This window comes from Dreissena polymorpha, chromosome 1, assembly GCF_020536995.1.
Source record: "Dreissena polymorpha isolate Duluth1 chromosome 1, UMN_Dpol_1.0, whole genome shotgun sequence".
NCBI classification, from domain to species: Eukaryota; Metazoa; Mollusca; class Bivalvia; order Myida; family Dreissenidae; genus Dreissena; species Dreissena polymorpha.
In genome coordinates, this window is record NC_068355.1 from 136,499,716 (window position 1) to 136,526,267 (window position 26,552).

General features: G+C 35.3%; 1 protein-coding gene across 2 annotated transcripts; it reads left to right on the forward strand.

The window, feature by feature from the left end:
* Window positions 1–607: 607 nt before the first annotated feature.
* On the forward strand, window positions 608–25,630 carry LOC127851166 (60S ribosomal protein L12-like). Of its 2 annotated transcripts, none has more exons than XM_052384788.1 (6): window positions 608–776; window positions 2,531–2,604; window positions 16,930–17,110; window positions 19,574–19,681; window positions 24,641–24,732; window positions 25,573–25,630. In XM_052384788.1, exons 1-6 carry the CDS (start codon window positions 740–742, stop codon window positions 25,576–25,578), a joined length of 498 nt encoding a protein of 165 aa, XP_052240748.1. In that variant the 5' UTR covers window positions 608–739; the 3' UTR covers window positions 25,579–25,630. The 2 variants fall into 2 exon arrangements, with proteins under 2 accessions (XP_052240748.1, XP_052240756.1); XM_052384796.1 differs by having other exon boundaries at window positions 696–849.
* The last annotated feature ends 922 nt before the right edge of the window (window positions 25,631–26,552 follow it).

The window sequence follows — 26,552 nt, forward strand, 5'->3', positions numbered from 1 at the left end:
CTGTCAGAACATAAAAATGAATTATAATGTAATGGAAACACATAAAATAAAGCATTTAATTTCAGGCAAAAAATATAAATATTTTTTAATGCGATTTGCTTGATAATTTAATACAATGCTCAATGATACCAATACATTTATTGTTATAATTATGTTGTGGTTCATTCTTTGTAAGATTCACACAAAGCGACAGGTACACCCATGCAAAAAGCAAATTAGCTAATGATCTGGGTCATCATCGTAACGTTGAGAATTTGTTTCTAATTTGCTTAGCGCACACTAATATAAACGTTGAATGTTTTTTTAATCGGTGTAATCATAAGTGGAGTTTGTTTGAATCCTGTATAAAATTATGAGAGCTCGTAAATCAATGATATGTTCCAACTTAATGCTTTTGCAAAATCTCATCACTGTAGACAATTGAAAGAATCACATTGATTTTTGCAGTTTTCGTGGCCGTTCGATAGGACTAGGTTTTAAGTCGAACTTCATGTCTTGTGACAGTAAGTAATATTAAATACATTAATGAGCAAACAACTTAAGCGCCTTCAGTGCTTTGATTTTATAACGTTGATGAGAAATACGACAAATACATATTTTGAGCACCGATCACATACTTCCTTTTCCACCTCTAATCTTCTCGGTGGTGCAACACATTTTGGTCGTGTCCAAGAAATCGGACTCATCCAACACCAACTTGAAGAGTTTACATCCCATAGATACATAAGCAACATCAACAATGCCTCCTAAATTCGACGCATCGGTCGTTCAGATTGGTAAGGAGTCATAAAAATGTAAATTGGAAATGTCCGGATCGGCAGATGACGACGTTATGTTCGAGAGCTGATGGTAAACAGTCTAAGTTTGTATATTATGAATATGATTCTTCATGCTGTTTATGCATCATGAAATTTTGTGAATTAAATTATAAGAAGTTACTTTTTTCACAAATCGTTGCATTGTTTCATGTTTTGTCAATGATTAAGACATTAAATGAACACAAACACTTGAATATGAGACTTGGAACTGAATTATTTATTTCGTTTAACAGTTATCATTTGAAATCGATAAAATTGTTCTGCTTAAACAGGATAGTTGGTAAAACACTTGGATAAGTTATTTAACGTTTCACATGTTGACAAGACTGACTTAGTCACCATTGCCTACTGGTTAAGGCAATCGCTTGTTAGTTCACATTACTCTATTTTGAGACTTTCAAAGAAACTATCAATTTCATTAATACTGAAGCTGTAATATTCGGATGCTTAACAGTGTTTTTTTTCCACCATTTTGGGAATGGGGCCGGGTCCTTTTGGGATGGGAAAATTCACTGCGTTTTGACTAAAATTGGGAAATTAAGTGTTGTTCTTTTGCTAACAAATGCTTAAAAATTGAGGATACAAGTGTGTCCAGTATTAAATTTACTAAGTTTGATTTTATATGGATGGGAGATGAACTAAATATTGAGATAATTTTTTTTTTTTTTTTTTGAAACCTACCATTGGGAATTTTTAGCTTCCATTTTGGAAAAATATATACTTTTTTCCATTGGGAATGGGTCTGGTTACTGGACCTGATTTTGAATGAAAAAAAACCACTGGTGTTAATGTTGTGATATTTATTATTGCATTTAACTGAACTTAATTGATATATTAACGGCCAATTTCTGGCTCAAAGTAAATCTCAAAACAGGGCTCGAATTTATTTTTTTTTTCTACTTGCAAAACATTGCGAGCAGCTTTAATACCGACTCGCAAAATCAAAAACATTCTCGCAAATTTTGCTGGACACATAATTTAATATCGTTTTTTTTATTCAACAGTTAACTTTGCTTTATCTATCGTATTGTTATTTCCATCTGTGGGCAAAAAGAAACTACATGTTATTTTTCGCTTCGACGCCATGTATGTTCAAGTTCAATGAACACGTGTGAATTAGTCGACTGTTTAACGTTCTTTGTACCAATACCATCCTCGTATCTGTACTATAAGTATACCAGTCTATATACAAGGTGCGCGTTTCCGCATACGGGTATTAGGACGTTCTATGACCTATGGTTTAGCGTTCAGGACGTCGAACGCATTTAGCAATAATACTGTTTTTTTTTCACTATTTCTCTACTCGCAAAAAATTACTAGTGGCTGAAAACTTAACTCGCAATCGGTATTTTTCACTCGCATTTTGCGAGTGTGCGAGTGTTAATTTCGAGCCCTGCAAAATGAGATAAAAGCCACTTATCCTTCATGTTATTGGAGGGAGGAGTTCATATGTCAAGGGAGAGTTATCTCCCACGTTTCCCTCACGACTAAGCCCTGATTTACTATCATTTTAGGTGAAATCAATCAAAGGTTAATTTAATCTTATCAGTCATTAATTTTTTTATTTTATTGTTATCAACATAATTATTTTCCATTTTACATTGTAATGGAAATGGTATTACTCTGATGTTACCCACTGGATTAGTCTGGTTTGGATATTCATGCACATGGCTTGTAGATTGCCATAGCCAACTTGTTACTGTATATTTCAGTGTATGTGAAGGCTATAGGTGGTGAAGTCCCCGCCACTTCCACTCTTGCCCCCAAGATTGGTCCTTTGGGTCTGGTAAGTGAAACAACAACATGTTAATTTGGTGTTAGGAATGAACACTGAAGGCCCTTGGGCTCTTATCAGTTATTCTTGCTGTTTCAGTATTTCTGGAATATAAAATTGGGAATTTAAGGGTTATTAACCAGGTTTTCCAAAGGAAAAAACTGGTTATTAGATTGGCGAATGCGGGCTGGCTGGCGGGCGGGCGGAACAAGCCATATGTCCGGGCCATAACTATGTCATTCATTGTCAGATTTTAAAATCATTTGGCACATTTGTTCACCATCATTGGACGGTGTGTCGCGCGAAATAATTACGTCGATATCTCCAAGGTCAAGGTCACACTTTGAGTTCAAAGGTCAAAAATGGCCATAAATGAGCTTGTCCTGGCCATAACTATGTCATTCATTGTGAGATTTTAAAATCATTTGGCACATTTGTTCACCATCATGGGACGGTGTGTCGCACAAAAGAATCACGTCAATATCTCCAATGTCAAGGTCGCCACGACTAAAAATAGATTTAAAAAAAAAAACTTACAAAGGGGGTTAATTTTGTTTGTTCATTTCAAAAGTTCAGTTTGAGTTTTCTCCCTTTATCAGATTTTTTTTCACAATGAAAACCTGGTTTTGTGACAATTTTGTCCCTTGTTTTTTTTTTTTTTTGGAAAAATATTGTTTTATTTTAACCTTTTATTAAATAATAACTGATGGAATGTGCATAAAATCGATTATCAGGAACATTTCAGTTAAATGCATGGGTGAAAGTTTTCTGTGTTTAAACGGAATTATGATTTTTGGAGGGGGGGGGGGGTAGGCAGCCAATAGATACAGGGCTATAGATAACTTTTGGGGTATACTGGGTAATTCATAGTGCTGCAACAATACGCCAAAAACCATATTGCAATATATTGTCAGTTCAAAAACCTGTATTGCAATATATCGCAATATATTGCTTACTTGTACCAAAATTATAACTTGCCAATTACCTGACAGCGATTTTCCTTGTCCAATTGGGAAAAGTACCCGTACCGGTCCGATTGGGAAAAATTGAGTCGTGAAAACCTCAAAATTGGGAAAAATCGAGTCGTGAAATCCTGAAATTGGGAAAATCGCGTCGTGAAGTTTGGGTCTTATTGAATACATCATACAGTTCATACTTAATTGAACATACCCATTTAAATAATCATTTGCAGGCATGCCTTAATGACCATTAAGTTATAAAGTTTATATAAATAACAAAATATTATAAAGAACACACCAAATCAATTACTAGTTGTTTTAATCTCTTTTAAAGCAATGTCTCTCTCTTTCATTTTTGTGAAATTTCAACAATCTTTGATGTTTAATCATCACTCAGTTGCTTGCATCCCTCCCTGCACAGCATCATTATTGCTGTCAATGTGTCCTGTGATTGATGGTTCCGATTGGTTTTTTGGCATAATATTTGCTATTATGACTCATTTCAAACTACGATAAGGTTACAAACGGATGTAAAACAGTACGCTGGCTGCCTGGCAAAAGAACCGGAAACAGTAACAACTCTATTGATTGAATGCGCTGAATAATAAAACCCGAAATTAATCGAGCGCGTGGTTACACACAACTATACGATTTTCTTTGTTCGCTCGCCGAAAGTTGGTTTTTTTACGAAACTTTCTATCGTTTTGAGAAAAAATTCGGACGCTGATTGGGATTTTTCCAGATGCCGATTGGGAATTTTCGCTCGATTGGGAAAGTACCGTTTTGGGAATTTGGGAATTTTCGTTCGATTGGGAAAGTACCGTTTACCGGTACTTTATAAAGAAGGAGGAAAATCGCTGCCTGATAATCCCGTATATTCCAGTTTTAAAGCAAATATGGTATATATTTACTATAAATGTGCTCAAGAATAACAAGAAACACAAACATTCGCAAATTTTCTTAAGTATCAAATACATTACATTCGTTACTCAGCGATTTTCCTCCTTCTTTATAAAGTACCGGTAAACGGCACTTTCCCAATTGCAATAAAAATACATATTTCCCAATTGCTGTCCTTAAGGCCACGACTTTTTTTTGTATTGGTTTACAAAAATTATTTTGAAAATGGTCCATCGGGCGGTCTAAAAAAAAAAAACATTGGAAAAAAGTTAATACTAATAACATCAGAACAAAGACAACATATCTTTTGTAACCTTAACACAGAGACAAAAAAATCATATTATGCAATGAAACACATCTATATCTTCAAATGAAATGAGTCCTAAAAGCACCTTTTGTAACATCAGTCAATTTTAAACACTCCATTACATGACATGCGTTCTCCTCCCATTAAAAACGAAAAACTGCGCTTTATTTCCGTAATTCGATGCGCACCATAACGCAATGCGATGCCTGTTGCATAAATCTTATATAATATAAACTAAACTACTCTTACAAAAATTATGTGTTTGCTCTTACTCGACTTATGAGATCGTCCATGAAAAAAATCCAGGTAGATCGATTCCCGCGTCGTCGCGGTAATGTTTGTTAAAGTTGTTGTTGTCATGAAAACTCATTGATTTACAACGCAAAACGTCTTATTTGAACTGACGCGAATTAATTTAATCATATTTGTCAACTTCACTTTTGCTTTATTTTGATAATTTAATCCAAAGTTTAATGTTAGCAAGTGTTTTTGTACTGAAATTGTAAACAAGGAGTCAGTTAAAGTCTTCCGAAAATGTGCAGTCTGTGTGAATTGACAGTTTGACGTCATCAAAGGAAAGCCGCTTTCTGTCTGAAGCAATAAAGCGACAAATTTCGCGCCAACAAAATTTGCTTCATTTGTCTAGCAATTAACATGCCGAACCAATTGTGTGTTTGTTACTCAATTGCAATCCTCCAATTTAATAATAGCACGTGCATAGCTCCGCCTTCGAATCTTTTGCAGAGAATGGAGGAGGAGTTTAACAGTTAATTGAGCTAGTGTTTTACACAAGTTGAGTTCCGATTTGCCGAAATTACTCAATGCCCTAAGCATTGAAACGACAAATACATTTATCAATGATTTTCAGAGATATACCGATTTGTTCCGATTTCCAAACTTTTTGTACAGTTCCTATAAACTATGGCGGACGTGTTTACAAAATTCCTTAACATATATATCGTAAAAAATGGGAGTGTTTTATTGGATTATTTATACTAATTATTAAATTGCAAGGTAAAACTTTTTATCTGCTATAATATCGGGTTTGTTTAATATAATTAACATGTTAAACAATATATTTGCCTCACAGACTCGGAAATAAATTTTGATGGGGTCGACATTTTACTGACGTTGATTTTCCTATTGTCTGTAATTTTTGCTAGCGTAATTTTTACCCAAAATAAATTTTGAGAAGTGCCCATACAAGGACTGGTACATAATGTGTCACATTGAAAACTACCCCGGTCTCTGCAATATGCAAAATATGTGAACCAATCGTTGATTGTACTTACTTGATTTTATTCGCAACAGTACTCAAACCGGATCGTTTTGTTTTCTCGTTTCGCTCGTTATTCAGTGCGGTCGGGAGTAACATAAATAAAAAAAGACGATTTTCCGATTTTATTTTTTTTCCCATTTTCCAAAAATTAGGGTCGGCGGTTTTGTAAACCAAGAAATATAAAAGTCGTGGCCTAAATTCCCAATTTAAGGTATAAAAAAAATAATAATTTTTTTTTTTTTTTTTTTTTAAGCAACATTTAGTTAGTTCCCCTTTGCAGCTCTATAGCTTGAACCTAGGTGTATATAAAATTGACAGCTTGAAAACACTTGGTTATCAACTTTAAAGTATTTGGGAGCAAAAAATCAAATACACCAATTTCCCAATTTGAGGTTTTCACGACTCGATTTTTCCCAATTTTTATGTTTTCACGACTCGATTTTTCCCAATTTGACCGGTACGGGTACTTTTCCCGATTGGACAAGGAAAATTGCTGTTACTATTAAAAGATGTGATGAAAAAATGTCAAACCGGGGCATTTTTTTTCCACTGAACACGCGTAATTCACCTGACGTGATGTTCCCGTTTTTATGCAACACAAAATACACCCATACTTTCCATGCGACGTTCTACATGTGTGTATACTTTTCGCGCGCCTTTTATTGAGACAAAGGATAAAGCACTTTTTATTTGACGCTAGAATTTTTTATTGTCGCATTAGCATTAAAATTTGGAAGCATATTTCCGAAATTCGGATTACAAATTTAATAATGCTCAATTCAGAATCGAACGAAACATTTACAGCTGTGCGAACGAATGCTCCGATGTAACAACGCTACTCCGTATAATACTCTTTCAGAATGCTATTTTTACGGAAAAAAAAATTTGCACTGCTTTGTTTTGTTAACCTTGTTATCATTATTTTGGATGGCTTTTCTGGACGAAATGTGAATGAATTTTTGTAAAATTTTCGTACCGGTATGATGAAAATCATATCGCAATACAAAATGCGGATTGCGTATTGCGATATATACCGATAAACCGGTATATTGTTGCAGCACTAGTAATTCACCCCCTGTTTTTGACAACAATAGGGTTTTTGTAAATTCAATAGAGTTTTAGCAAAAATGTTCACCCCCTACTTTTGAGCTTAATTGGGTTTTTCAACCGCGTTTTTTAAACTCGATTGGGTAATTTAGGGAATGACATAAATAATAAGATAAAAATCTACTAACATTACTGTAGTAGTTATACAAATGGAATTCAAAAAGGTACCTGTACATTACAACAAACAAATACTGAATTTCTGATCAAAGTTAATTCATTTTTGCGTTGAAAAGGACCGAATTTGTGAAAATCGCTGCACAGTTGATGAAGTTATGGCTTTTCAAAGCCGTGCACCCCGTTTCGGGTAATTTTGAGTTGAATACCTTGAAAATGAAAGTAGAAATTGGACGGGTCTCCAAATAATTACAATAATACCCCAATGATTGATAACCGCTGGAAAGACTGCCTTCTTTTCTTCATAGGACGGCATATAAACTATCCGGTACATTTTTGTACAGAAAATAACCAGTCTTTAACAAACACCCGTTGTTTGTAAGAATTGCGTTTCGTGACGCATGTTTTTTTATGGGAATTAAGTTATTAAATTTGTATTTGCCTTTTTGTACGCTCTATTTTGAATTTAATTATGTTTTTGGTTATTTAAATTGCGTAATAACACAAATAGGCTTGTTATCTATAGCCCTGAAATAGCAGGCGCACGTTTAAGTAAAACAATCGCAATGTCTTCTAATAAACCAGATCCGAGGTTTGTAAAGTATACAGCTGTCAGACTGATACCACACCTCTCATTATGTCATTAATTTTAAAGCAATACATTCTTATAATGGAGAAAGTAAGAAGATGGTCTTTAAAAGTCGCATGAGAAGTAATTTAGGCCTAAACAAAATAATGTTGTGGTTCTGGTAACATTGCTAAAATTTCAAGGTAGGGTAGGTGGATTTTTTATTTATTAATTTTTTTCTCCAGACAAGAGCCTGTTTTTAAGTCATTTTATGCTGATGGTTTTCACATAAAACCTCTATCTACACCATAGAAAAGTGTTCCAATTATTGTGTAGTGATCTTCTTTGTATATTTATCATTTTAACAACTTTTTTTTCCAGCCAGGTGAAAAAACTAAGTTTAATATGGGTGTATGAACATAATGAATGCAGCTTACTTAATATATCAATGTTATTAAATCATGTAATTGAAAGTAAAAAAAAATCACTGTTTCACCTCACCCACTTACGATCACATGAAACTTACCAAGTGCTGGGCGGGGGGGTATGGGTTGCACCCTCCATATGTTATTTCTATTACATTTTTAGAGTGAAATGACGTTATTTGGTGCGATATGACTCTTCAAGAAGAAAAAAAAACAATGACGTAATTGATAACATTTAAAAAAATGTTTTACCTTTTCCTGAATAGATACGCATAATCCCGTCTCGATCGATTCAGTATCAACTTTCTATCTATTACTGCATATACTTGCTACTTTTCCCTTCACTACTCATAATACCCGATAATTCCGTATATTCCAGTTGTAAAGCAAATTCTGGTAAAAACGATATAAGTGCTCAAGAATTTCAAGAAACACTAACATTCGCCATTTTTCTGTAGTATCAAATAAATTTTGGCGTTTGTTACTATTTAAAGAAGTGATGAAATAACGTCCAATCGGGGCAAGTTTTTCCACTGAACACGCGTAAATCGCCTGATGTGATGTACATTTTTTATACAACACAAAATACATCCACACTTTCCATGCGACGTTCTACATGTCTGCATAATGTTTGCGCGCTTTTTATTGAGACACAGGATAAAGCACTGTTTATTTGAAGCTAGAATTTGTTGATTTCACACAATATCAACGAGGATTTCACCCGGTTGCCATCATCTGTCTTCTAAGTAAGTGGCCGAGATTTCATTGTGGAGGTGTACAACGTAGGGACCGATGAGTGTGTTAGATAACAAAGCCAACAAACTGCCATAAAATCACACACTTATGAAAATTGCGTCACTCGATGTCTGCATGATTTTACTGCAGGTACAGGTATGACTGCTTACGAGTGTTGTCGCTCATTCAAAGCGTGCGCTCTCATTGGCCAGTTACAACGACGATCCGCCTTAATGCAGGCTTTAGGTGGATAAAGAGATACATGACGTAATTGACAGAGGATAATAAATCGGCTCTTACAATTTTCGGCTAAGTCGATATTGCTTTGATATTTATCCTACCGGAAAACGGTAAAAAAAGTTTAGGGTCAGCACAGTCAATAAAAACTTTAGGGTCGGCACATTTTCCTAGGTAGGGTGGGGTGACCGGAACCACAACATTATTTTTTTTATGCCTTACCTTACTTTTATGGTTTCTGATAGCTACATTTCTGGAGCTTTTGGTGGGCTTTGCCCCCCCATGGCCCCCAACCAGGGCTTTCACCTTCACCCACCTGGCCACCACCACCCACCTCCCACGCAAAAATTTCCAGTTTTCAGACATTTTTAACTTTCACTGATGTAAATAGATATTACAGGTTACAGTGACTTGTAGTGCACTTGGGCACAACATGCTCATGGGTGTGCTCATTATGAGCTTTATAGAGTTTCTTTGTACACTTGATAATTTTTAGCTCACCTGATTGCTCTGGTGAGCTTTTGTGACCGGTCTTCGTCCGTTTTCCGTCCATCGTCCACATTTGGTTTGTATACACTCTAGAGGCCACATTTCATGTCAGATCTTCATGAAACTTGGTCAGAAGATTTGTCCCAATGATATCTCGATCAAGTTCGAAACTGGGTCATGCTGGTCAAAAACTAGGTCACTAGGTAAAAAAAAGAAAACCTTGTAAACACTGTAGAAGTCACATTTCATGCCTAATGTTCATGTAACTTTGTCAAAATGTTTGCCTTAATGATATGTTGGTTGAGTTCAAAAGTGGTTCCGGCCGTTGAAAAACATAGCGCATGGCCGCCAGTGGGCGGGGCAGTTTTCCTTATTTGGCTATAGAGTAACCTTGTAAACACTCTAGAAGTCACAATTTTTGCCCAATCATCAGGAAAGTTGGTCAAAACATTGGTTTTATTGATATCTCGGACGAGTTTGAAAATGGTCCAGATCGATGAAAAAACATGGCCGGCAGTGGGCGGGGCATTTTTCTCTATATGTATATAGTGAAAACATATTAACACTCTAGAAGTCACATATTTGGCCCAATTTTCATGAAATTTGGTGAGAACATTTGTTTCCTTGTTATGAGAGTTGAGTTCGAAAATGGTTCCGGTCAGTTGAATAACGTGGCTGCCGGGAGGGGGGGGGGGCAGTTTTCCTTATTTGGCTAAAGAGAAACCTTTTAAACACTCTAGAAGTCACAATTTTTGCCCAATCTTCATGAAAGTTGGTCAAAACATTGGTTTTATTGATATCTCGGACGAGTTCGAAAATGGTCCAGATCGGTGAAAAAACATGGCCGCCAGTGAGAGGGGCATTTTTCTCTATATGTATATAGTGAAAGCATGTGAACACTCTAGAAGTCACATATTTGGCCCAATTTTCATGAAATTTGGTCATGTGAATAACATGGCTGCCTGGGGGGGGGGGCAGTTTTCTTATATTTATATACATCAGGGGACAAAAATATTTATAAATTGCACTCGTCCTGCAGGACAAGTGCATTAAAATTTTCACTAGTCCTGCAAACACATGCATTTGTCCTTCAAATATGTGTGAAAGAAAGATTGCAAAGGACTGATATGACTAACAATGTTTCCTATATCACTGCTAAAATGCTGCTTTCTTAGTTATTCATGCCAGCTGATCACAGAAGAAATGTTAACTTACTTTATTTATGAGGAACACAAAATAAATAAATGAAGACAAATTTGTTTTTTCCTTTTTCTAATGCTTGCGTGCTTTCCATTTCGGATGGTTGAACATCGCTCCTGCCCCCTTTAAAGAACGCTCGTATGTCAGACATTTTTCAGATGATTTTCAGACTGGTTTAAAACCGTACTTCACAGTAAAATAATTCCTTAAAAAAATCAATACTTACAGTGAATGAAGTCAGATGGTTCCCTGTCAACATGGACGCGCAAAGTTTACACCAAAAAGCCAATATTTACTCGGGACACAGTCTCGCATAACAACACGCACCTCCTGTATGAAATTTACAATTACGATTTCCGGTTCATTCGCGGTCTACTTTCGGAATAGATATGCTTTAAGAAATGATTTTATTTAATGAAAAAGAGTCTTACTGGTCAGAAAATACATATTTTAACATCAGGTTTTTTTTCACTCGTCCTGTAGGACGAGAGCTTTAGGGAAATTCACTCGTTCTTTCAAGATTTCACTCGTCAATACGAGCGGACGAGTGGAATTTTTGTCCCCTGTACATGTAGTAAAAAAAGCTTGTGAACACTCTAGAGATCTTTTTTTTTGCCCAATCATCATGAAACGTGGTACAAAGATTGGTTTTTAGCTCATCTATTTTTTGAAAAAAAATTATGAGCTATTGTCATCACCTTGGCGTCGGCGTCCGGTTAAGTTTTGCGTTTAGGTCCACTTTTCTCAGAATGTATTAGGCCACGACTTTTATATTTCTTGGTTTACAAAACCGCCGACCCTAATTTTTGGAAAATGGGAAAAAAAATAAAATCAGAAAATCGTCTTTTTTTTATATATATTATTCCCGACCGCACTGAAAAACGAGCGAAACGAGAAAAAAAAACGATCCGGTTTGAGTACGGTTACGAATAAAATCAAGTAAGTACAATCAACGATTGGTTCACATATATTACAGAGATCGGGATATTTTTCAATGTGACACAGTATGTACCAGTCCTTTTATGGGCACTTCTCAAAATTTATTTAATTACAGACAATAGGAAAATCAGCATCAGTAAAATGTCGACCGCATCAAAATTTATTTCCGAGTCTGTGACGCAACTATATTGTTTAACATGTTTATTATATTAAACAAACCCGATATTATAGTAGATAAAAAAGTATTACCTTGCAATTTGATAATTAGTATAAATAATCCAATAAAACACTGCCATTATTTACGATATATGTGTTTAGGAATTTTGTTAACAAGTCCGCCATAGTTTATAGGAACTGTACAGAAAGTTTGGAAATCGGAACAAATCGGTATATCTCGGAAATCATTGATAAATGTATTTGTCGATTTAATGCTTAGGGCCGAGTAATTTCGGCAAATCGGAACTCAACTTGCGTAAAATACTAGCTCAATTAACCGTTAAACTCCGCCTCCATTCTCTGCAAAAGATTCGAAGGCGGAGCTATGCACGTGCTATTATTAAATTGGAGGATTGCAATTGAGAAACAAACGCACGATTGGTTCGGCATGTTGATTGCTAAACAAAGGAAGCCAATTTTGTCGGCGCGAAATATGTCGCTTTATTGCTTCAGACAGCAAGCGGCTTTCCTTTGATGACGTCAAACTGTCAATTCACACAGACTGCACATTTTCGGAAGACTTTAACTGGCTCCTTGTTTACAATTCCAGTAAAAACACTTGCTAACATTAAACTTTGGATTAAATTATCAAAATAAAGCAAAAGCCAAGTTGACAAATATGATTGTATTAATTCGCGTCAGTTCAAATAAGACGTTTTGCGTTGTAAATCAACGAGTTTTCATGACAACAACAACTTTAACAAACATTACCGTGACGACGCGGGGATCGATCTACCTCGATTTTTTTTCATGGACGATGTCATTAAGTACAATAAGAGCAAACACATACTTTGTGTATGAGTAGTTTATCTTATATAAGATTTATGCAACGGGCATCGCATTGCGTAATGGTGCGCATCGAATGACGGAAATAAAGCGCAGTTTTTCGTTTTAATGGGAGAAGAACGCATGGCATTTAATGGAGTGTTTAAAATTGCCTGATGTTACAAAAGGTGCTTTTAGGTGACTCATTTCATTTGAAGATAAAGATGTGTTTCATTGCATAATTTGATTTTTCGTCTCTGTGTTAAGGTTATAAAAGATATGATGTCTTTGTTCTGATGTTATTAGTATAAACTTATTTTTCCAATGATGTTTTTTTTTTTTTTTTTTTTTTCGACCGCCCGATGGACCATTTTCAAAATAATTTTTGTAAACCAATAGAAAAAAAAGTCGTGGCCTTAATGCTATTGCATTCAAACTTGGTACACTTACTATCATGAGGGGACTGGGCAGGCAAAGTTAGATAACTCTGGCGTGCATTTTGACAGAATTATGTGCCCTTTTTATACTTAGAAAATTGAAAATTTTGGTTAAGTTTTGCGTTTAGTTCCACTTTTCTATCAATGCTATGGCATTCAAACTTGGTACACTTACTTACTATCATGAGGGGACTGGGCAGGCAAAGTTAGATAACTCTGGCATGCATTTTGACAGAATTATTTACCCTTTTTATACTTTGAAAATTGAAAATTTTGTAAAGTTTTGTGTTTAGGTCCACTTTATTCCTACAGTATCAAAGCTATTGCTTTCATACTTGCAACACTTATTAACTATCATAAGGGGACTGTGCAGGCAAAGTAATGTAACTCTGACTGGCATTTTGACAGAATTATGTGCCCTTTTTATACTTAGAAAATTGAAAATTTGGTTAAGTTTTGTGTTTTGGTCCACTTTACCCCTAAAGTATCATAGATATTGCTTTCATACTTGGAACACTCGCAAACTATCACGTGGGTACAGTAAAAGGACAAGTTGCATAACTCTGGTTGTCATTTTTACGGGATTATGGCCCTTTTTTGACTTAGTAACTTTGAATATATGGTTAAATTGTGTGTTTCGATCCACTTTACTTCTTAAGTATCAAGGCTATTGCTTTCAAACTTCAAATACTTTCATGCTATCATGAGGTTACTGTACCTGGCAAGTTTAATTTTACCTTCGAATGACCTTTAATCTCAAGGTCAAATTATTAAATTTTGCTAAAATTGCCATAACTTCTTTATTTATGATTAGATTTGATTGATACTTTGACAAAACCACTCTTACCTGACATACCACAATAGACTCCACCCAAACCATCCCCTGTGCCCTCCCCCCCCCCCCCTATTTTTTTTTTTTTTTTTTTTTTTAAGATAATGTCACAAATGACCACCACACCCCCACACTATACAACCCTCTTCACTCCGCTCCTCCCTCCTTTGTGATTGAAAATGAGAGTCCCTTCACCTTTAAAAAGAAAATACGGTAGATGAGCGGTCTGCACCCGCAAGGCGGTGCTCTTGTTTATATATCACATAATGAATGCCATAATTATTGACCGTAGATTGTCCAAATTTTCATTATATTATACAAAATCCTTGTAAATACTCTATAGAGGTCACAATTTTGTTTCAGATTTTATGAATCTTGGTCATAATATTTATTTTTGTAAGCAAAGTTTGATGTTTGGTAAGGGGGGATCAACTCAAAATATAGGTCACCAGATCAAATCTTACAAAAACAAAAACACTCCATATGCCAGAGTTTTGGTTCAATAATGATAAAACTTGACCAGGATGTTTGTCTGGACAATATCTAGGTCAAGTTTGACGTTTGGTAAAGATTGAATGAACCAACTCCTCTCAGGTGAGCGAACTAGGGCCATCTTGGCCCTCTTGTTCTGTTGTGCTACACGTACATGCCTGTCAAACTTGTACCTTGTAAACAATTCAGTCTACTTTTATTGCCTACTCTTCATGAAACAAGGGCGAAATATTTGTCCCATGTATATCTTTGCTTTGTTTGAAACTGGGTCATACGTGGAAAACCTAGTGTAACTTAAAGAAGCTGGTAAATAGTATAATAGAAGTTGCATTTTTAGCTCATCTATTTTTTGAAAAAAAATTATGAGCTATTGTCATCACCTTTGCGTCTGCGTCGGCGTCCGGTTAAGTTTTACGTTTAGGTCCACTTTTCTCAGAAAGTATCAATGCTATTGCATTCAAACTTGGTACACTTACTTACCATCATGAGAGGACTGGGCAGGCAAAGTTAGATTACTCTGGCGTGCAATTTGACAGAATTATGTGCCCTTTTTATACTTAGAAAATTGAAAATTTTGGTTAAGTTTTGTGTTTAGGTCCACTTTTCTCAGAAAGTATCAATGCTATTGCATTCAAACTTGGAACACTTACTTACTATCATGAGGGGACTGGGCAGACAAAGTTAGATAACTCTGGCGTGCATTTTGACAGAATTATGTGCCCTTTTTATACTTAGAAGATTGAAAATTTTGTTTAAGTTTTGTGTTTAGGTCCATTTTATTCCGTAAGTATCAAAGCTATTGCTTTCATACTTGCAACACTTACTAACTATCATAAGGGGACTGTGCAGGCAAAGTAATGTAACTCTGGCTAGCATTTTGACAGAATTATGGGCCCTTTTTATACTTAGAAAATTGAAAATTTGGTTAAGTTTTGTGTTTAGGTCCACTTTATTCCTACAGTATCAAAGCTATTGCTTTCATACTTGCAACACTTATTAACTATCATAAGGGGACTGTGCAGGCAAAGTTATGTAACTCTGACTGGCATTTGGATGGAATTATGGGCCCTTTATACTTAGAAAATTGAAAATTTGGTTAAGTTTTGTGTTTTGGTCCACTATACCCCTAAAGTATCATAGATATTGCTTTCATACTTGGAACACTCGCAAACTATCATAAGGGTACAGTAAAAGGACAAGTTGCATAACTCTGGTTGTCATTTTTACGGAATTATGGCCCTTTTTTGACTTAGCAACTTTGAATATATGGTTAAAATTTGTGTTTCGATCCACTTTACTTCTTAACTATCAAGGCTATTGCTTTCAAACTTCAAATACTTTCATGCTATCATGAGGTTACTGTACCTGGCAAGTTGAATTTTACCTTGACCTTTGAATGACCTTGACTCTCAAGGTCAAATTATTAAATTTTGCAAAAATTGCCATAACTTCTTTATTTATGATTAAATTTGATTGATACTTTGACAAAACTACTCTTGCCTTACATACCACAATAGACTCCCCCCAAACCATCCCCCGTGCCCTCCCCCCCCCCCCCCCATTTTTTTTTTTTTAAGATCATCTCACAAATGACCAACACACCCTCACACTATACCCCCACCCCACCCCCAAATTATAATTTTTTTGAAACCGATAAAAAACACAAATATTTATTTTATGTTTGAAATACCGTCCAACCATCGCACCCAAGAATACCCCCACACCCCCCCTCACCCCACCCGATTTTTTTTTTTTTTTTTTTAAGATCATCTCACAAATGACCACCACACCCTCACACTATACCCCCCCACCCCATCTCCACCCCAAATTTCATTTTTTTAAATGGTTAAACCCCCACCCCACCCCAATTTTTTTTTTTTTTTTTTTTAGCATTTTTTTCACATTTTTGGAAAATAATGTAATAAATGTCCACATTCCCATGCTATACACCCCTCTTCACTCCACCCCTCCCTCCTTTGTGATTGAAAATGAGAGTCCCTTCACCTTTAAAAAGAAAATAGATGAGCGGTCTGCACCCGCAAGGCGGTGCTCTTGTATTTAAAAGGCTCAAATGAGGCCATAGAAGTGCATCAATCAGGATCCTAATTAATTGAACAATTACGTATTTATCGTGGTGTTATTCCACATTTGGGCTAAGTTACATCTTTTTGACTAAATTTGGGAAATTGCTGTTGATTTTTAAAATTGAGCATAAAAGTAAGTTCAATATTAGACTTATATTTGCACAATAAAAAAACTTAGTTTTAATAGTGTTGAAAAAAACAAACAACAACAAATAATTAAGTTTCAGTCTTGTTCTATTCTATTGCTTACAGTCACCCAAGAAGGTAGGTGACGACATCCAGAAGGCCACAGGAGACTGGAAGGGGCTCAAGATCACCTGCAAGCTGACCATCCAGAACCGTGTCGCAAAGGTGGATGTGGTGCCCAGCGCCTCCTCCCTCATCATCAAGGCACTAAAGGAGCCCCCCAGGGACAGGAAGAAGGTCAAGCATGGTAAGCACTGTCAGCTGATGGTCGTTACATAAATAAGCCTCATTTGGGAAAATGAGGCTTAATGCATGTCTGTAGAGTATCGTCCCAGATTTATATTTTTAGTCTGTGACGTCAGCACATTCTAGATACTTTCTGCTTTTATGGAATTTTTTGTTTAAAGAAATGCCATTCTAAACGAAAATAAAGTGTATGCTGAAAGAATCGTACCTGATTAGCCTGTGCAGATTGCATTAAGCCTGGTTTTTGCAGAGCAAGGCTCATGTTTATAATGCTCCCCCAAAATTTATTTTGGAGGGAGCATATAGTCGCTGCTTCGTCTGTCCGTCCGTCCGTGTGTCTGTCCGTCCGTGCACAATTTTTGTCTGGGCTATTTCTCGGCAGCTAATGATCGGAATTCAATGAAACTTTATGGGAAGCTTCACTACCAAGAGGAGATGTGCATATTATCAGCGGGTTCTGGTCGGATGATTTTTTCACAGTTCTGGCCCTTTGAAATTTCCCATAAACTGTACATATAGCGCAATTCTTGTCCGGGCTATTTCTCAGCAACTAATGATCGGAATTCAATGAAACTTTTTTTTATGGGAAGCTTCACTACCAAGAGGAGATGTGCATATTCAGGGGTGTGATTTTTTTGCGAATCCGCGAATTTCCGCGGATTGGGTTGTCCCGGGGGTCACTTCTGAGATTCGCGTAAATTCGTTTAAAAAAAATGTGGGGGAGAGGGGGTACCACCGATTCCGCGGACGTATTTCATAAGCGGCCCTAAATATCCGTGGCCCGCGAAATCTCTCCTCATTTTACACTGGTAGATTCCGCCTAAGCATTTTTAAAACGAGCGATATAATTGGCATTCGTTTCCCAATCTTCCAATTAAAATTGGTTTCTTAGAATGTTTTTGGTATTTCTAAGCTGATTTGTTTGCATATGTTGCAGTTGTGAAGCGAAAAGTATGATTATTGAAAAGACAAATAGCAATCGAATTAACGACTGACATCATATAGTTTGATAGGAAAAATGTGTTTGTCAACGAAAAAGACTACGTTTTAAATACAAGCAACACACTTTTTGTTTAGAAATGTGCACAGTGAATTTGTGTCATTGAAACCAGTGTTTGCAAATTGGAGTTCAGTCTATTCGCGAAGTAAAACAATTTAGAAGAGTATCTTTTGAACATGGAAATAGACAAACATGATTTGATTTATATGTTAGTGGATCTGTTTATAATCATATTCATATGCATATTCTGCTTTATTATGTTTGTCACGCTGTTCAGTTAACAGAAATAGCATTGAACTGAAGATGCGAAATGCAAGATATTGAAAGGTAAACAAATTAAATATATTAATTTAACTCAGTTCAATACATCATTAACACAAGAAGAACAAGTGTATTTGTTTATATTTAGTCCATTTACTGTAATTCAATACATTGAAAAACTGCTGCTATTGATCACAATGAATACTGTTTACTTTGCAGCGTCAGTATGTTAAATGTGAAGTTTAACAGGTCTATAAAGAAATATTGTTATGAAGTTCAAGAAGTTGTTTATTTTAATGCCTGTTTTAAGGTTTGTCATTGGGTTATGCGCGCCATTCGCGTAGTCAAAATCAGTTGATAGAATTTTCCTCCCCTCTGACTTTGCCTCAATCACACCCCGAATATTATCAGCTATTCTGGTCGGATGATTTTTCACAGAGTTATGGCCCTTTGAAATTTTTTTAATTTTCTGTTAACTGTACATATAGTGCAATTCTTGTCGGGGCTATTTCTCAGCAACTAATGACCGGAATTCAATGAAACTTTATGGAAAGCTTCACTACCAAGAGATGTGCAGCGGGTTCTGGTCGGATGATTTTTCACAGAGTTATGGTCCTTTGAAATTTTCTATTAAAAAATTCTTGTCCCCCCAACTACTGTGCCCTCAAGACGTTTCCTTTTATCTGAATATATAGTGCAATATTGTGACCAAAAAACCCTTTGGGGAGCATCACCCGTCTCCGACAGTTTCTTGTTAATTATATTCTGCTACATTCAATGGAATTAATTGAAAATTTGCTACTGGCCCTGACTCTTTGTCACTGTTTTAAGTTTGATGATCTTGATCAAGCTGTGTTTGGGTGATGAGTTAATTGAGGGAAATGTGGTCTCGTTTTACATTTCTGATATTTTGTCTTGTTCTTATAACTTTCTTCTGGAAAAAGCTTTTAAAATACTTATGATACTTAATAATTGGTGATAAACTGAGTATTGGTGAAGAAATTCCTCAAGAATTAGATGTAAAGGACATTGTATAACATAGTATTGCATGATTGAAAAGTACAGAAAGGTCTTGAAAAAAAAATTAATAAGAGGTAAATGAATTATCAGATACTTGTAATTCCTCGTTTTGATGGTTTGGCCTGCTATTTTGAGATACTGTCATACAGTATTCAAATGTTTTCCCCTGAATCATTTCCTCAGTGAAGCACTCTGGTAACATCACATTTGATGAGATGATCAAGATAGCCAAGGCCATGAGGGAGCGTAGTATGGCCAAGAACTTGATTGGCACCCTCAAAGAAGTGCTAGGTAAGACTGGTGCGCAACCGCTGTACATGGGTAGGTAGGTAAGACTGGTGTGTAACCACTGTTCTTTGGTAGCTAGGTAAGACTGGTGTGTAACCACTGTGCATCGGTAGCTAGGTAAGACTAGTGTGTAACAACTGTACTTGGGTATCTAGTTACATAGGGCTGCAGAAAATCGCAAGTCTTAACATGGACGTTTGGCAATTGGTTCCATTTTTTAATGCACAAAACATGAAGGGAATGTTGTCTGTCTATAGGGATCTGTTGGGACCAGGTCTGTTTGCTTTGGGATCGGATCTGTTTTGCAGTCTTTTAACATAGCTGAAAAACTTCTGTATATTTTATGTAATATAAGTATAATTGATATGCTTTTTCCCCCAAAATGGCCAGGAAGAGGCCTGATGTGTCAATATCTGTTGATAAAGTAAATACCTATCTGGTCCATTTTGTTGGAAAAAATCCCAAATTTGCCATTTTATCGACTTACAAAATTCCAATTTGACAAGACTCCTTTTCCCTGTAGAATATAAACAGTAAATGATGCTCTTCCATTTTATCCTATCAACATAAGTAAAAGTGAAAAAATACAGTAGAAAATGCTGATTTATAGAGTCCTAAAGAGATTGTAAACAATTCTTATTTTCCACTTCTACTGTCACAAGTAGTTAGTACCAATCTAAAAGCAGGGGAGGTCCAGATACTGAGAAGATACGTTTCTGTTTAAAGTAAAGACAACATCTTTGTACAAATGATTAAAAAAAATAGCAAGTGAAAAATCGTGTATAGGCCCAACTGACATTTCCTTCATGCAAAATAAACCTTGTTAATTGTCATGCCTTATTTGTTCCATATTCTTATGGAAGTATTGACTAATTGAACTTCCAAGATTGGAGGTCCTGTAATCTTGGGAAAGTTATTGGAACTCCACCATTATTTTTCCAAGTTTAATGAGGTCTTTGACAAAGTCTTTTGTATGTTTTGATTAAAACTATGCTGTTTAAGGTTAACATCTTATTGCACAGTTAAACAAAGTATTTGATGGGAATAAAGAAGGAGCCAATAGACCCAGAATAGTAAAAAATCATTGATTAAAAACTTTGTTTTTTTACGCTTGAAATACAAAATATTTCAAGTTAACATCCCTAGACTAAATTTTGTATCTGGAGCTCTTAGTGGTGAGTGGAAGTCTACTGTCTAGGCTTAATATAAAATTCCAAAGATAATACTGAAGTTCCATTAATATGGAACCCGGTACAATAAATACTGCAACATGCGATACGTAGAATTTCAGTTTAGTAAAGAGAAATACGTGTATATTTTATGTTAATTGCAATAACGTGACCAATGATTAATTTGAGATTGTCATGTATTAGCTTTTGATTACTCGTGAAAAGTTTTTTTTCTCTATGAGGTCACTGATTGAATTTTTGAAAAGAAATTCTACGGGTTTTGATAAAAAAAATCCAGTTAATAAGTCAATCAATGGCAACAATTTTTGTGAATAAAAGGTTTTCCCACATGTGGTGATATTTGAATTTCTGGTTTTTCAAAGTGTGCCTGCATCATTTCTGAATCCTGTAAATCCGTCTGTACAGAAGACATATTTGAATTTAAATTTAATGAAAACCTCCATCATTTATAGCATTTTACTGATAGGTAGATGTACCAACAATTAAAACTGAAAAAAATAATCTAAATCAACACTTATATATCTGCAAAGTGTATTAACTTTTTTATTTAATAAATGTGAATTGTTGAGCCATTCATATGGTATGATTCTCCCAAGTTGAAACGTAGTTTAAGCCAATGATTAATGACCATCACATTTCTATTGTTGACTGCAAGTGATAACAAGAGGTCCTGCAATTATGAGGCTTGACAACATGTTAAAGAGTCAATAAGTTGCCGAACCCCAAAATATTGTGAAGGCATCATTTTAATAGCAGTGGCACATAAATAGTGATTTCATAAGGATGTCAAAATGTGGTCCCTGTTGAATTACCTGACAATGCAATAGCTATTTTTGATTTATAACTTCATCATGTGCACATTATAAGTAATAAGGTGGTATAGGTATTCTGGAAATATTATAGTCTTTCTTCAATTACTGCACATAAATGACATACCATGCATTTAAATACGATTAGTATACAAATGATTTAATAATTAAATTACGTATCTTGGCTTTTTGATAGGCAAAACAACCAATTTATATGCAAATTAAATTTTACTTGCATGTACTGTTATCTGTTGAAAATATAGTAATTAACATATTTCTTCAATCCAGGTTTCAAAATCTGCAAGTCGTTATCATGTGTGTCATGTCTCGTAAAAAGCTAATTAAGTTAATTTTGAGCATGCTTCAATATGAAATTGGCTACAATAAAAACTGCAACGTGCTTTCAGTTGAGTGAGGAAATACTGGATATTTGATGTTAATTGAAATAACGTGACCAATGATTAATATGAGATTGTCATGTATTAGCTTTTGATTACATATAAAAAGTTTTTAATTCTCTATGAGGTAACGGACTCAATTTGTGAAAAGGAAATTACTGATATTGGTATCATTTTTTTAACGTTCTGCATAAAGAAAACTGTGTAATGAAACAGCATATAATTATGATACATCTGATATCATAATAATAAGGGTTCTATAAAGAAAATAGTTGAATGTTAAACAAAATAATAACATAATGAAGTTTGGAAATTTAATAATAATTCTTGGTGATATATTTGCCATGATTCTATAATTTGGAAAGTATTTTTATTTGTTAAATTATAAAAGATCTCTCGCAAGTAGAGACAAGTCATACCTGTACATTTAATGCTAAAGTAGGCTAAGTCAACAAATTGAAAGATAAAAATTAGTATATTTAGATAGGTTCAATTGAAAATGGTCAACGATATTGACATAGGGGCCTAACAATAATACCTGTCTTCGAAATTAGCACACACCCGATCACCACAGGCGAGTAAAATTACTGCCGGGCACATACAAAAATTCACGTTTGTGGCCCGCCGGGCATGTAAATTATTGAAGCCAATTGACAGTTTATATAAAAAAAATCGTAAGCGGTTCTTGATATTTGCAGATCTATTTTTCAATTTTGCGAACAAACACCTTGCCGTAAGTTGTAAAACAATGAAATTCGATTGGTTTAACAACACGCACCTGCTTGCATACGTCATTGTTATTGTTTTTGACCGATGCAGTTCGGTCACATTCGGTTCTTATCGACGGTTTCTCTAGACATTAATCGAGAAGATGCTTTTTGAACCGATCATTTCAATCAAGTAATTCGCTTCCGTTTTTGTCAATGTAAACAAATGTCATTGTCGACATAGAGGCTATGCAGTATCTTAGGTATGTTGATGGGGCTAAGCCCGATAAAGCACTTCCAAAATTGACAATGATTTAGAGAAAAAGGAAGCCAAGAAATGGTACGAGGACACCAGAGAACGCTCTTTTCAAGAGCACTGGTGTAACGATCGACCGTCTTAATTCTAGTGACTGATTAGATGTAGTTGTATTCACTACTATTGAAACAAATGTTCTGCTTTACTATGTGTAGCATGTAAGTGTTAAAATGTTGTGATTTGTTATAATTTTGGTTTAAAAAGTTTGGGCATGTAAAAAATATGTTGGGCATGTAAAAATTCTTAAGTAACTGGCCCGACTGGCATGTTACTTTTCAAAGCTAATTTCGAAGACTGTAATACCCTTGTTTGCATCAGTCATACAAAGTTGCATCAGTCAAACAAAGTATTGCACCGGGAAACGCAATCTTATACAACTATAAGAGAACATAGGGATTATTTGATAAGTGTGTAAATAATTGAATAGTTTGTTTTCTCCGTTCTCAGGGTATCATTGATTCAGTACATTTAGCAATTCAACCAATCAACAATAAGCATGTGAAGAAACGGACACTAATGACCAATCAAAGTTATAAGGGAGTTTTATGCAAATTAACCTGTAGACAAAATGTAGATGTTTGGTCAGAATTAAGTATTAGATTCTGCGGTTAGATTTGTCATGTTTTTCTTGACGTGGCGGCCATATTGGTCGCCGCGCTGTAAATTTGTATTTCACGAACATTAGTCAGCATTGTATTAGAATATATTTAACAGAAATAAATCACGATGAAAACAGAATTGAACTTTGTTTGTTACTGTGTGTTCTCCACGAACAATAAGTAATTATGTTACAACTTTATGTGGTATTTGCAAGGCCCTTGCTAGCTGTTTTTTATGCAAGTCTTTCCAATAAAGATTGGCGCATATAACGAGTTGGCAGAGTTAAAAACGGTTCCTCTAGAAAATGTGGCTGCTGAATGGTGGGGCAGTTCTCCTTACATGGGTATAGTGCAATATTGGGAGCACAAGCAGAAGCAACATTATCAAAAGAGTTGACTTTCAATGTGATGAGAACTTCCTTTCTATAAAATTATAGTGATTCGTTAGATGTATGCATAATTAAATATCAAAATCTGAAAAATCAACATTAAAAAATGTAAAGTGCATTTTGTATGAACTTGTCTTAGTCAATAGGTAAGATTCTCCCCAGTTGAAATGTACTACAAGCCAATGATTAATGACCATCACATTTTTATTGTTGACTGCAAGTGATAACAAGAGGTCCTGCAATTATGAGGCTTGACAACATTTTGAAGTGTGAATAAGGTGGAAATTGAAAATATTCTGTGTAGGCATTGTTGTACTAGCACATAGGGATAAAGGAGTAATTTCATTGTCAAAATGTCATGCAGTTTAAAGTACATGAAAATGCAGTAGATACTTCATTTACAACTACACAATGTGAACTTATAACATTCTCATAACTTGTCATAATTGACATGCATGACATGACATTCCTTACATTCTGTTTATAATTAGCTGTAATAAGTAACTATACTAACTTAACAAAAAACTATTAATTAAATATCTATACATTTCTAGGTACAGCTCAGTCTGTTGGCTGCACAGTGGACGGCAAGCCTCCCCATGATGTTATTGACGGAGTCAACAGTGGGGAATACGATGTCCCAGATGTAAGTTTATGTTGTTGTCATAAATCTTGTTTCTACATGTATTTATTGGTTGATATGAACACTTTCTACATGTATTTATTGGTTGATATGAACACTTTCTACATGTATTTATTGGTTGATATGAACAGAGCTTAAAATGATGAGCTACAAGACTTTCGTTCTCCTGAACTAACAGGTTGACATTTATTTCTACTGATGTAAGCTCTATCAATATAAAAATGATGAAAAGTCATTTACAATTTAGCTTACGTGAAGTTGTTGAAATATTTTTACTAGCTTTGTCTGAGGTTCAATAAGAGACTGCAAGACTGCTAGGGCAAAATCATCCAATGAAAAATAGTCAATACAATGACTGTCTTTTATCAGCAAAATACATTTACAAATGTCATATTCTCTTGGTCGGATATGGATGCTCTGTAGTCACATTCTGTGTTTGGTTTGACATTCTTGATTTAGTTTTAAGTTTACACTAACAGACCAACGTTCTGTCAGTTCTTTTGTGCTCTCAAATGAATTCAAAATTGATTAAAACTTTCCAGGTTTTCAATTTGCTCTTTGTTTATTAGTACTATATATGTATTGATGATCAGAGTTTAGCATGATGAACTGCAAGACTTTCGTTCTCCTGAAAAATCCAGGTTGACAAATGTTTATTTCTGATGTAAGCTCTTTCATCAAAACATGACAGAAGTTTCTTTGTGGTCATAAAATGCGACACAAAAATGCCAAATTAATAGAACAGATATGAGGTCAAGTTTTAAGAGTGTGTACTTAAAACATGTATTAATAAATCTAAGAGCCATATTACATAAATTTTTAACCAAATTTCTTTTCTTTCAGGAGTAAAGTATGTTGTGGATTCCATTGTTGAAGAGAAAAATAAAGAAAAAAACCCACATGCTGATCGTTGTTGTCAGGCTGTTTATTATGCCCCTTGTCGAATAAGAAGGGGTATATTGTTTTGCTGGATGTTGGTAGGTGTGTCTGTCGGTAGACCAGTCTGAATGTCTGTGAATTGACCGATTGGCTTGATACTTCACATGTGAATTGGCCCTCGACAGTAGATGACCCTATTAAAATTTGGGTCACTAGGTCAAGGTCACTATCACACTGTCTGTCGGTAGACCAGTCTGAATGTTGGTAGACCAGTTTGTTTCAGATCCGTAACTCGTCAATGAATTGACAGATAGGAATGATGCTTCACATGTACATTGGCCTTGGGCAGTAGATGGTCCCTATTGAAATTGGGGTCAAAGGTCATGGTCACTTTCACACTTAAGTGAAATAGTTTCCGATCAATAACGCGTCAACCAATTGAACGATTGGCTTGATACTTCATATGTGCATTGGCCTTGGACAGTTAGATGACCTATATTGAAATTGGAGTCACTAGTTCAAAGCCCTGTTGTTGCTTTTTTTTTGGGGGGGGGGGGGTGGGGCATATGTCTCCGACAGTGAAACACTTCTTAAAATATGAAATTGAAAATCCAGGCTATAAGAAACAAGTGTTTTTTTGTTAAGCCATATGCTTTGATTACAGTTGAGATCAGTAAGCTTCAGATAAGGCTCTTAGTCCAATGCACATAAATCAAAACTATAATATCCAGTGTTTAGACACGCTGATGTTGGTCTTTTGTGATGGTCTTTTGTTGTCTGTCAACATTTGCCTTGTCCAAAATCTCCAGTGTTTAGACACGCTGATGTTGGGCTTTTGTGATGGTCTTTTGTTGTCTGTCTACATTTGCCTTGTGAACATCCTTCTAAGCTGCATTTATTGAATTATCTTCATAGAAGTTGGTCAGAACATTAGTCCCTATTAT

Coding starts and splice junctions, on each gene's coding strand:
- LOC127851166 (XM_052384788.1), top strand. CDS start 740: ATGCCTCCTAAATTCGACGCATCGGTCGTTCAGATTG. Junction 777..2,530: donor CGCATCGGTCGTTCAGATTG/GTAAGGAGTCAT, acceptor TGTATATTTCAG/TGTATGTGAAGGCTATAGGT. Junction 19,682..24,640: donor CACCCTCAAAGAAGTGCTAG/GTAAGACTGGTG, acceptor ATACATTTCTAG/GTACAGCTCAGTCTGTTGGC.